At 32.7% G+C, this 13,533-nt stretch overlaps 2 protein-coding genes across 2 annotated transcripts in view; one reads left to right on the top strand and one right to left on the bottom strand.

Moving 5' to 3' along the window:
- The window catches only part of LOC145323441 (uncharacterized), a 383,852-nt gene that overhangs the window by 81,484 nt on the left and 288,835 nt on the right, over window positions 1-13,533 (bottom strand). The window lies entirely within an intron of this gene.
- LOC145321485 (NLR family CARD domain-containing protein 4-like) overlaps window positions 1-13,533 on the top strand; it is a 37,362-nt gene that overhangs the window by 18,728 nt on the left and 5,101 nt on the right. Inside the window, exons 26-35 of the mRNA XM_080162906.1 lie at window positions 4,867-4,964; window positions 6,021-6,139; window positions 6,603-6,730; window positions 7,004-7,075; window positions 7,816-7,905; window positions 8,336-8,381; window positions 9,004-9,098; window positions 9,677-9,801; window positions 10,128-10,152; window positions 11,936-12,025. Of these exons, the coding sequence (XP_080019032.1) occupies window positions 4,867-4,964; window positions 6,021-6,139; window positions 6,603-6,730; window positions 7,004-7,075; window positions 7,816-7,905; window positions 8,336-8,381; window positions 9,004-9,098; window positions 9,677-9,801; window positions 10,128-10,152; window positions 11,936-12,025 (888 nt within the window). The remainder of the gene's footprint in view (window positions 1-4,866; window positions 4,965-6,020; window positions 6,140-6,602; window positions 6,731-7,003; window positions 7,076-7,815; window positions 7,906-8,335; window positions 8,382-9,003; window positions 9,099-9,676; window positions 9,802-10,127; window positions 10,153-11,935; window positions 12,026-13,533) is intronic.

The following is a 13,533-nucleotide window of genomic DNA, read 5'->3' as shown; positions in this document are numbered from 1 at the left end:
GATACTGCAGAGGCGGAGGGTATTGCGATTGATTATAATCAGTGTTCTAAAGGGATAAGACATTAGAGTAAAACACTAAAGGAAGAAATAAACTGTATTTCCCATCGCAACCAACTTGTGCAACCTTCCTATTGGGTCATTGAAAATCAACCATTGGTGTCGCTTATATTAACACAGCCAAGTAGCAGAAAATAATTTAGAAGCAGACAAAAGAGGTCTTTGAAAGATGAAGGGAGGTAGTTGTCTGTATATACATCTATACTATAAATCTGTTGATAAGACAATGGCCGATAATTTGATGTATATCCCCAATGATTATACACAAAATTAAACCTCCTGTAGATTACAATTATTGTGTGAAACAATTTGACACTTAACTTAATGAACCAACTAATCAAAATTTAATAAAAGTCCCCAATGCTATTATTGGTTGAAACGTTTGGACACTTAATGAACAACCCAATCATTATTCAAGAAAAGTTCCCAAAGTTGTTTAGCCAACGATTAAAACAACGTTATTATAAATAAAACTTTGGGGACTAGTGTAATGATTGTCCTATCCCTCCCTGATTATACTGGTCCAGGTTAGGTTGTGGTGGGGGTGGAGATGTCTGCTGTTGATTTTCTTGTTGCTGTTGCAACTGTTTGTTCTTGTGGGCTTTCCATTTTCTCCAAGCAAACTTAAAATAACAAGGATGACAACATCAATAAAAGAGAAGCTCTGAAACGGTTAGTTAACACTTGTGGAGAGTCAAATCTGAATAAGCAGAATATAAACAATAAGTCTAAACAAAATCGTAAGTTAATTTATTGCAAGAAAATACTTACATTTTTATAATATTGTACCTTGTTGTAATAGGAATTAATATTCCAAAAATCAGATGAAAATATAATTATATCATACAAAATTTATAGTAAAAATAAGCATGTTTTAAATGGACATACACACTTTCTAAATAGTACCTAAATTAATGAAAAGAGCTTACCATTCTGGACGTACGGACCGACCCTAATTATAGAAAACCTTCACTGTTAATAGTTATTTCTTTCATCGTATTAAAAACCGCTTTCCGCGGATATAGAATGTACAATTATAAGATTAAAACCAGTTCTTTTAGCCCCGAGGTGCCGAAGGCACAGGCTAAAAAACTGGTTTTAATCTTATGGTTGTACATTTTTATATTCATAGAAATTTGGATATAATACAATGCTAAAATAGTTTTTTCGTATTGATGAGAGCCGGTTCCTATCCACCGGATTCGATTGAATACGAGAAAAAATACTTACAGTAGCTATTACAAGAATGGCTATAATTCCACCAACAAACAGTAACCAATGGTACCATTCCCAACTATAAACAAAGGAGTTAATTGTTTGGGAATTATAAAGAACTTAATTTTGAAGTTTATTACTGGTTATCTGAGGAAGGGGCATCTGTTTCGGGTATCCTCGCCCATGAACTTGAGATGCATGAGATTTTTCCATTGAGAATTTTTACTGTTGAGTGTTGATATGGTTTCCTATTCTCATCCATTTGTGGATCATTTTTACACTCTAATTTCCTGACCTTTGATTTTAAATTCTAACTTTCAGTAACAAGTTTCACAAGTTTTATTCTCTAACTAATGGATCAGACATTTCAGTAGTTGGTACAATTTGAAGCTTTTCATAGTGTTATAAAAATGACGTCATACTGGCCTGCTATTGGTTAATTAAAATGTTTATTGGCTTGCCATTAATAATTAAGTCTGTGTAATGTATTCGTCATTTGTATAGTATGACGTCATATTTTTATAGGCACTTTAAAGAGCTTCTTCAAGCTATTAAACATCTTTCTTTAATTATAACGCCATTTCATCCGAGATTCGAACCTATGAATGCTAAAATACAATAGATTTATAATATATCTAGATGGTTCATCTGACCCCATTTTTCGTCAAACTCAAAAATTCATAACTATCTTATTATATGTTTTATTACATTATACGAGGGAATTTTTTTTTTTACACAAAACAAGCTTTATCGTATGATATGCAAAAATTTATATCTGACTCATAATGCTTTCTGACAAAAAAAATTATGCCCTTACACACCAAAATCTATAAAATGTTTAAACCAATGACATGTCTGGAATGTACCTTCAATATTGACCATTGTCTTATTCCTTTAGATCCCTGTAAAATACTTACTCTTCAAAAGACATCCCACCACCACCTCTACCTGGCTCTAAAATAATTAGAAGTATTATATAGTGCCTATGAAAAATGACGTCATATTAGAATGGTTCATTTTTCTAGTATGACATAATTTGTGATTGTTTCTGCCAAAGGTTTTTAAATTTATCACTTTTTAATGGAACAGATGGTTTTATGAAGTATTCAACAGGGATATGATATTGGACGATAAATAAACTTCCAAAAGATTTAATACACATAAAAATTGTATTTTCCAGAGTGTCATTTTTTTTTGGTAATTATAGGCTTCCATGTTCTTTGGATAAGATATATTTGATACATTTGAAAATCATGTCTTTTTATTTACAAGCCGTTTTGTAAAAATTTAAAATTAGAAGTTCTTGTGTATTAAAAGTTGTTGCAAATATAGATATTAAATAAACCAACTGATGATTTTTAAAATCAAACAATGAAACACAATGTATTGAACTTAACAAATAAAAATAACATGTTTAAATAAACTGTTTTGATCACTCTATGTGATAGGATAAGAAATATCAAAAACGACAATTGTTCTTAGAAATAAGCAATTCTATTTGTTTTTCGACTGCCATGGACCGCGTAACAATTTTAATATAAAATTTAATACAATAATCGTTTTCTGTGAACAATTGTTATGGTAGCTTCAAAATTTGTAAAATTACGGCTGGTTTAAGTTTTCAATAAAAAATGACATAAAAATGATAATGAAATAAAGAGTAAAATAAGGCAAAATATGACTTACTTATGATCGCAAAAAAATAGCTACACACTTTGTTTTAGCCCTCTAGCTCTAATAGGAGCTAAGGAGACAGATCCGGAAGGGGAACAACAGTTTAAGGCTAGATTGGATGGATAATGCAACTTATAGTTTATAAAAAATGACGTCAAACATACAAATAACCAATGATAGGCCAGTATAAATTTTACAAATGATCAATTACAAAGTATTAGTGCCTAAAATTGGTCATTTGTATTGTACGACGTCATTTTTTACCAGGCACCATAAGCTGTTTCTGGATAGACTACTGAGTCTAGCTGCGTCCTTAGGATTTGTATTTGGAGGGGTAAAGAAAGTGGTTTTAAAATAGCCTAAAGCCATCCCACAACTTAATTTAAAACTAAAATAGCCTTAAACCCCTCCATAAATAAAAAGACCTATGTGAAACCTTCCTGAAATGGAAACCTAATCGGTTCAGAAGATAATGAAATCTTAAGCTACAGACAAAAAAAACCTTACTACTTTTTATTATAGATAGTTCATAAATTTCTTAAAATATGAAATTATTTTTACTTACTTGGTCTATACTTGGCCTCACACAAAAAGCATAGTTGCAGAATCAACAAAATAACAACAAAAACATTTTCATAAATCATCATAAAATTCTATAAAATATAAAAATTTTAAAAAGGTAATATTTAAGTTTTCACTTTTTTCCTCTAATGCAAAATTAAAAGGCTTTTGATAGAAGTATCCCGAGTGACGTCAAATTCACTTCCAATATGAATATCAATCGGAATAGTTTTGCCAGGGGCTGCTATTCAGCTAAAAAAATCATACAATTATTACTAGTTTTGTTAGCACGGCCTTCAGGCGTAAGGGTCTAACAAAACTGGCTTTTATTGTAATATCGGCGGAAAGCTGTGTATTAAACGATGCGATAAATTATTAACATAGAACAATAACTTTTATACTGTTGTAATATTTTTGTTAAAAATATGTAATACTCTTATCTTTCGGTATGTGGAGTAATGACTAATACGCAATAATATGTCATTGTCTTTATATAAATGTAACATGATGTTTGTTTGTTTGTCTGCCTGTCTATCTAAGGTTCTTCTTTACAATAAAGTTTCTTATTGGTTCAGGGAAGGTTTATAATATAACTATTGTTGGGGAAGTTGACTATATAATCTTGACCAGTAACAGTCAGTTCTTTTCGTTAATTTAGATACGTTAGAATTTTCCTATCAATTTCAAACTTTGCATGATAATTCCTTTAACAGTTAGGTACTAGTTAGGAAGCATAGCAACTCTATATTTCACACAAGAAAGTCCGTAATAGTTATTTCACGTATCGTATTATAAACGGCTTTCCGCGGATATAGAATGTACAATTATAAGATTAAAACTAGTTTTTTTAGCCCCGTGGTGCCGAAGGCACCGGCTAAAAAAACTAGTTTTAATCTTATGATTGTACATTTCTATATTCGTAGAAATCTGGATATAATACGATGCTAGACATAGTTTTTTCGTATTCATGAGAACCGGTTCCTATCCAACGGATTCGAATGAATACGAGAAATCTTTTTAAAACATGCTGATTTTTTACATCAAGTTTGGAATCATGATTTAAAGAACAAAAAGGTACAATATAAGGCGAGGCATTTCTATTATTAATTTCATTATATCCTATATATGAAAAAATTCCCTTTTACTGTATCCTATATTTATGCAATTTTGTAACAACTTTGTTTAGACTTATACATTTATATTCTGCTCATTTAGTTATGACACTCTACAAAAGTTAATGTTCATTGTCCTTCCAATTCAGAGCTTTGCATTTATGGATGTTTTCATCCTTGTTTGTAGAAATATATTACAGTTTGCTGTTTTTTTGCAACATAATATAATTTCTGTTATTGTTTTTAGATGCCTTTAAGAACCATCTACTCCGGGTGATGACTATGCCGAATCTGCATGATCTTTTTATTGATGCTCAAGTATTTCAGCCAGACCAGATTGTTCAGGTTAGTACAGCGTGATGACCATGCCGAATCTGCATGATCTTTTCATTGATGCTCAAGTATTTCAGCCAGACCAGATTGTTCAGGTTAGTACGGGGTGATGACCATGCCAAATCTGCATGATCTTTTCATTGATGCACAAGTATTTCAGCCAGACCAGATTGTTCAGGTTTATTTTCCAAGATAACTTTGAATCCGTTCAATATCCACTGGATTATAACCTTATCTATAAGACATCTAATACAATCTAATCCCTGTTTTTAGGGGCAATAACTAGAAAGGATTTTGAATTTTATTTTACTATCCGTGGAAAGCTATCTTTGAACAATATGATAAATAACGAATACAACTTTTGTCTGAAAGTTCTAACTGTAATGTACTTTTTGTTCCTGTTCAATTGCCAAGGCACCTTTGCATTCAATTATAAAGTGTTGGAAGCCTAGAAATACATTTCCAGTACGGCTTCAAAACCGATTGATATTCGCTGGATAAGAAGCGGTTCTTAGCCATACTGAAAAATCATGTGTAGCATCGTATTACAGACAATTTTCCGTGAATTAAAAAATAATTATAAAATTAATACCAGTTTTGTAGGTCGGGCCTTTGGCCCCTTGGGGCTAACGTAACTGGTTTAATCTTATAATTTTTCATTTTAATATACGCGGAAAGCTGTCTAAGATACACTGCTATAAATATTAAATAACTATCAGAAAAAAAACTTGTTTTTCAAGATCAACCTTTAGGATAATTCTAACACGATTAGAGCTATCCCTTACGGACGGACGGACAGACTTATCTTTATTGTAGAAAACTTCGCTACTAACAATAATTTAGGTAATAGAGTAAAACACCAAAGGGGGTAAGGGTTAAATGATTGTATGTCCTCATCACAAGGGCCTTGTGCCAACTCTCAATTTGGTCTCTAAAAATTGACAATATTAACACAGCCAAGTAGAAGAAAAGTATTTGCTAGCATACGAAGAAGGTCCCTAACAGCGCCCTGATCCAGGTATAGTTATTAGTCTGGTTATACATCTATAATATAAATTTATTGTTTAGGTTGATTTTGCAGAGCCAATGATCGAGATGCTGTCTAAAGTGTTCAGTAAAAATATAAAAACTAAAACCTTGAAAGAACTTACGTTGGGTTTAGACTTGGACTCTAATCTTATCAAGAGGTACAATTTTCTTGTAAATTTTACTCTATAACTAGGGTATGTCCAAAGTCTATTCGGTTGTAATTTTTTTTGGCTAAGGCAAAGATACTTATCAGGAACAATTTAATTACAAAATAATTATTTAATTAGTTATATGTTTAATTGCGGCTTCCACTTATTTCATCTAGAGGTCCTTTATTTGAAGGGGAAGGTAGAGTCTAAAGTAATAATTCAAAACCTTCCCGAGACATTAACTTAGGAAAAAAAACGGTCTTAAACCATCCTAGAATATATCTGAAGCACCCTTTAACTGAGAACTCAATTAGTTCAAAGGTTATGGATGTGTATATGACTATTTTACTTATTTTTCTAACATGACAATAAATATATAATGAGTCATTAAATTCTTTAAAACCTAAATTTTAGTATATTGAAGCTTTAAAGTAACACTTCAAAATAACCCACTGAATAAAATAATATTTAGGTTAACCGATGGCTTAATGAAATATGGCCACCTAAAGAAATTATCCCTACCCCGGCTGTGTTGTGACCCGCAAGGGTTTCGTTGTCTGGCAAATCTTATCAAGACAACCAACCTTGAAGATTTAGAAGGTATTGCACAAAATCTTAAAGAAAAATAATTTTTTTTCTTCATTTTATTATAACATGAAAATGCATATGAGTGGGGCTGATAATTGTACAAAATAGTTTACAATTAAATGAATCTTAGGAATAGGATTTTCCATATAGTGACATGGTTTTACAAAAACGGTGTAAACAATGAGGGGATTTTAAGGGGGTGTCGACACCCGTCTCTTCATCCAACGCTCATGGTTCCTTATGATAAGATCATTATTGAAACAAAATGTTTTTTCCTTGTTGCAGTGAAATTAAACCTGTACAGATACCTTACTCTGGAGGACAGTGACGAGATTAGGCCAGATAATATTCTTTCAGGTAAACATATTAGGGATATAAAGGGATAAGACAATGGCCGATAAATTAGTTTACATCCTCTTTGATGATTCACAAAATTACCCTTTCTTGTAGATTAATATTAGTGATAGTAACGTTTGAACACTCAACTTAATGAACCAACCAATCAAAATTCACTAGAGTCCCCAAAGTTGTTAAGCCAACCAATAAGAAAATGTTATAATAATTTAAAGTTAGTATGTTATTCAACCTAAAAGTAATTATAAAACTTTGGGGACTAGTGAAATAAACAGCCCAATGTCCCCACTCACTTTGTAAAAACGTCTTAAAAACTCGTGGCATTAGAGTAAATGAATGCGTGTCTGCTTGCTGTCGGGGAGGTGTAAGGTTTGAGTACGATCAACACCACGTTTATCTAAAGACGTTAAAAATGGTATGTACTGTACTTACTACTGCTATATCTAGCACATGACACTAATAGTGAGAATAGGAGGAATGTTTAGGCATATAAACAGGCACAACTCATTACCATGCACAGTTAGGACTTCAAGACAAAGGTTGTGCAATCAAAGGTTTGGTTGTCTGTTGGATGTTACTTAACCATACCTATCTGTTGGCCATTATAGGTTGTATGGAAAAAAGGAGAAGAAAATTTAATTTGAATTTTGTTTTTGTCATACGTTTTAAAAATTCGAGTATATGAAGTAGTTGGTTTTGAAATATTTATAAAAAATATTCAATCTTGTTTTTCAATTTTGTAGGTAAAAATGTGGGAGAAAAATCCTTCCTGAAAACTTTGGGACCTGAAGAAACTTTAGAAGAAGGTATCAACATCACTGAAGACTCACAAGGCAATACAAATACAAATATCAATAATAATTAATAATTACCTATCAATCTTGTTAGAAAATAGTTGGGATGTCAGATAACTGCAAATATGACAAAGAAAATTAACATTACATACACACAGAAAGACAGACAGGTTTAGGAAAAATAAGATTTGTGTGTTGATTACATTTGCAAACCATTATTTGATTAATATCAGACAAGTGTTTAAAGCTGCTTCATAATTGTCCATGTGTGTAATGTATGTCTGCCTTAATTTTTAATATTTCAAGAAGAAACTGCCTGATTTTCCAAAATTGTTTTTTTTCTTGTAGTCAGCTTCAAGTTTACCTACCGGAACATAATCTAAAGGTATGGGCTTGAAACCTTGACTTTTAAGTAGAGCATGAGAATTCTATTAAATTAACTAAAATTGATATTTGTATATGAATTCAGATGAATATGAGACAAGCAGTTCTGATGTTAATAATATAGTCGAGGAATCATTCAATCACGTTAACAAAACATAATTGTTTTTTTTGAACAATTGAATCATATATATCCTATTATAAAAAGTAATATGTTTTTAATATGTTTTTTTTTATAAATCAATTTATAAAAAAATATCAGAAATGTATTTTTGTTCATATAAGTGGCAAAACTTTCTATAACCTAAACTCAAATCTTTAAAACAAACTCTTATCATTTTGCCTTTGGCTAATGTTAACATTTGCACAAATTTTCGCATTTTTTGGCTTACATACTTAGCGCTCTTTTATCAAATTTTGATTGATTGGTTTAAACCAGCAATGTCCAATCTTTTCAACCAATGAATTAAATCTACATTATTTGGTGTGTACATCAATTTATTGTTCATTGTCTTATCCTTAAGATCCCCTAGTATTATTAATTTCGGAGCATGGAAAGAAAACGAAGTAGCGGGTTTCGTAGTATTTTCACTGTAGCTTTTTCCTATCTCCTAGCCCTACGGGACAATCATTAACATTTCTATAACCTAACCTAAAATAATTAAAAGCTACTGTGGGATATACGACGAAACCCGCAACTTCGTTTTCTTTCCATGATCCTTAATTTGAAAGACTTGATTGTCCAACCGTACAGGATACCGTACACTCTGAAAGCCCGCGAAGTATAAATATTGCTACACAAAGATCCCCCTCTGTATCAGCACACAGCCTAACCCAACAAATATCGTCAGGTATGATTTTTAAACAATAATAAATATATTTTTTTATACATATATAAGAGGTTAACTTACAAACAAAATATGAATTTTAAATATTTATTTAGGCATATAAATTGGTTCGTGAATGTTTGCACTTTTCAGATGTCAATTTACACATATTTTACATAGTAAAACAACTGTATTTTTTTATTCAAATTTTATTTATCTTTAATTTAAAGTTTCAAGCTTTCGCAATCTTCAGAAAGATGCTACTATTTAAGCATCTTTCATTGTGGGTAGATCAAAAGTTCTTTCACTCAAAGTGCCAGTCAAGTATAGGCCCCCCTCTCCCATTTTGAATTAAATTGAAAATAAGGGGAGGGGGTCGGTAGTTTTTCTTATTTGGGGCCTATTCCTGAAGTGCTACCCAGTACCTAATACAACCTAACCTGAACTAAAGTTATAATAGGAAACAAACGAAAAACTATTATTCCCCTTACTTTCAATTTAATTTAATTGGGAGGGAAGGGATGTTCATTTCAAAGCATGGTGAAAGCTAATTTTTAAACCTACAGTCCACTTTCCTATATACATATTCCTCTGACTTTCAGGGGAAGAGTTATTTGGAGTAGCGGGGCGGTATTGGTACTGCGGGGGGCTTAACTCAACAGAAAGAATAAATAGAAAAGTAATGCCATGCTCTACTCAAGTTTCTACTTGCTCAGATATTTCAGAGGTGAGAGTTGATTAATTATTTTATATCTGATACATGATTAAACGTTTAGAGGAGGAGATGACTTTGAGCTGTTTATTACACTAGTCCCCAAAGTTTAGTAATAACGTTTTCTTATTTGTTGGCTTAATAACTTTGGGGACTTTTGATTTGTTAGTTTATAAGGTAAAAACGTCTTAAATTTTTGAAAGTGCAACACAATTTGTAAAGGATCTTATATTTTTTTTACATTCTCAACCTATTTAATAATGTTTTAACAGTTTAATTATGTTTTTTTCATTTTAAATATTTCATCTTTGATATAAAAACTAATTACCTAATCTTTTCAGAGTGCAAAATATACAGATCACCCAGGTATGTACCAATTTTAACACATAAAGCTTTGTTGCTCTCATTCTTATTGATGGTCATTGTATTGAAATACTATTAAAAGCGAAGTTTTTCTATAATTAGGGTCGGTCTGTACGTCCGTCCGAGATAGATAGCTTTTATTCGTTAATTTAGGCATGTTAGAATTGTCCAATTGATTTCAAACTTTGCATGATGATTCCTGTAGTAGTTAGGTACGAATTAGAAATCGTTGCAACTCTATAATCATTACCAGAATGTCCGTACGTCCATTTTAAGTATATTGATTTTTTTTACTTTTTTAACAACAAATCTTTATGAGATCTAATTATCCGTTTGATCTGATGTTTGGGATACTGATTCCTGGGACAACAAAGTACAATATTGTAAGCGAAGCAACTCTATAATCAAGTCCTAAAAATGTAAATATGTCCATAAACATTATCCTGTATCAAGCAGTTTTTCAACAAGCATTTACTTAAAATTTTGCTTCGAATCTTATACATTTATATTCTGATTATTCAGTTCTAACACTATACAAGTGTTAATGTCTGTTTTTCCTACCATTTCAATGCTTCGCTTTTATGGATGTTGTCATCCTTGTTTTTTTTAAATATATCACATTAACTGCAAAAATACTGTTGGAAAATAAAATCTGTTTTTGTTAATCCCCGCACTGATAGTTCTTTCATTTAATTTGAACCTTGGGCTTCCATCAAAGTACCTTGTCTAGTAGGGTGGGTCGATTTTGGACATTTTTTTTCTGAGGCCAAAGCGGGGATCTGCACTCAATTTATATAGATATAATACACCTCTGGGTGATTTAAAATTTATCCTAAGTCTTAAAACCGCTGACGACCAGACATTCAATTGTATAGCTATTTGTAAATGGGAGTCAAAAATTTATTGAATCAGAACTATGGCTTCATGGTGCTCCCTGGAAATGCCTTGAGGAGCTGAGTCAGGAACTTTTGTCCGTTTTAAAAAATCTCGTTCCTAGCCTTAGAAAATCTAAAAAACCTCTACAAATTGGACAATTCTCAATAAACCTTAAAATTTTTTGGTTTTTTAGTGATTTCTAAGAGATATTTTGAAACGGACAAAAGTTCCTGATTCAGCTCCTCAAGGCCTTTCCAGGGAGCACCATGAAGCCATAGTTCTGATTCAAATTTTTTTTTTGAATGTCATCTTTGCATACTAATAAGTAATGAATTATATTTTTAAGTGGTCGTGTTCTAAAACTCAATTTTTTAAAATTCTTTTTCGGTCAGAAATGTTTTTAAGGTTAATTTTATCTGTTGCATATCCCCGCTTTGTCTAATTCCGATATGAACCCACCCTATTGTCTAGCACGTCAAAAGCATGTCAAAAGATGGTATTGGCATACTCTGCTTGACTTGATCCTAATTTTTCAATTAATATTCAAAGGTTCCCCTCAAAGTGCCATGTCGAGCGCAACCCACTCCCTTTTTTTTCAAATAAATTGAAATGGGGATGGGGTAGTTTTCTTTTGCTTGTATGTTGGGTTATATTTATATACCAAAAAAATATTATTAGGAGCGTCATTTTTTCCGCATAATCCGTAAAATTGGATGCAATCTTCCAGTCAAATGCGCTTGTTAGGTCAAGCTGTCGTTAATTATGACCAAACGCATGGTATGATTAACGCATAATTATTAACAATTTGACCTAATAAGCACATTTGACTATAAGCTTGCATCCAATTTTACGGAATTACTCGAAATATTTTTGTTATAATTTATTAAAATTTGTAAATTTACTATCGCAGCCACCCTGTTCTCACTGATGAGAAAAGCAACCGATGTTGGGATGGCCGTAGCATCTGGATACACAGAGTCAACCACTAGTCAAGATACAGGTATAGTAGTAGCATCTGGATACACAGATACAACCACTAGTCAAGATACAGGTATATTAGCATCTGGATACACAGAGACAACCACTTGTCAAGATACAGGTATAGTAGCATCTGGATACACAGAGACAACCACTAGTCAAGATACAGGTATAGTAGTAGCATCTGGATACACAGATACAACCACAAGTCAAGATACAGGTATATTAGCATCTGGATACACAGAGTCAACCACTAGTCAAGATACAGGTACAGTAGCATCTGCATACACAGAGACAACCACTAGTCAAGATACAAGTATAGTAGCATCTGGATACACAGAGTCAACCACTAGTCAAGATACAGGTATAGTAGCATCTGGATACACAGAGTCAATCAACAGTCAAGATACAGGTATAGTAGTATATGGATACACAGAGTCAACCACTAGTCAAGATACAGGTATAGTAGCATCTGGATACACAGAGTCAACCACTAGTCAAGATACAGGTATAGTAGTAGCATCTGGATACACAGATACAACCACTAGTCAAGATACAGGTATATTAGCATCTGGATACACAGAGACAACCACTTGTCAAGATACAGGTATAGTAGCATCTGGATACACAGAGACAACCACTAGTCAAGATACAGGTATAGTAGTAGCATCTGGATACACAGATACAACCACTAGTCAAGATACAGGTATATTAGCATCTGGATACACAGAGTCAACCACTAGTCAAGATACAGGTACAGTAGCATCTGCATACACAGAGACAACCACTAGTCAAGATACAAGTATAGTAGCATCTGGATACACAGAGTCAACCACTAGTCAATATACAGGTATAGTAGCATCTGGATACACAGAGTCAATCAACAGTCAAGATACAGGTATAGTAGTATATGGATACACAGAGTCAACCACTAGTCAAGATACAGGTATAGTAGTATATGGATACACAGAGACAACCACTAGTCAAGATACAGGTATAGTAGTAGCATCTGGATACACAGAGTCAACCACTAGTCAAGATACAGGTATAGTAGCATCTGGATACACAGAGTCAACCACTAGTCAAGATACAGGTATAGTAGTATATGGATACACAGAGACAACCACTAGTCAAGATACAGGTATAGTAGTAGCATCTGGATACACAGAGTCAACCACTAGTCAAGATACAGGTATAGTAGCATCTGGATACACAGAGTCAACCAACAGTCAAGATACAGGTATAGTAGTAGCATCTGGATACAAAGAGTCAACCACTAGTCAAGATACAGGTATAGCAGTATCTGGATACACAGAGACAACCACTAGTCAAGATACAGGTATAGTAGTATATGGATACATAGAGACAACCACTAGTCAAGATACAGGTATAGTATCATCTGGATACACAGAGACAACCACTAGTCAAGATACAGGTAAAGTAGTATCTGGATACATAGGGACAACCACTAGTCAAGATACAGGTATAGTATCATCTGGATACACAGATACAACCACTAGTCAAGATACA

Source organism: Acartia tonsa, chromosome 6, assembly GCF_053477335.1.
Source record: "Acartia tonsa isolate MP-2025a chromosome 6, ASM5347733v1, whole genome shotgun sequence".
Lineage (NCBI taxonomy): Eukaryota > Metazoa > Arthropoda > Copepoda > Calanoida > Acartiidae > Acartia > Acartia tonsa.
The sequence above is the reverse complement of the archived record's forward strand: the minus strand, read 5'-3'. Positions and strand labels throughout refer to the sequence as shown.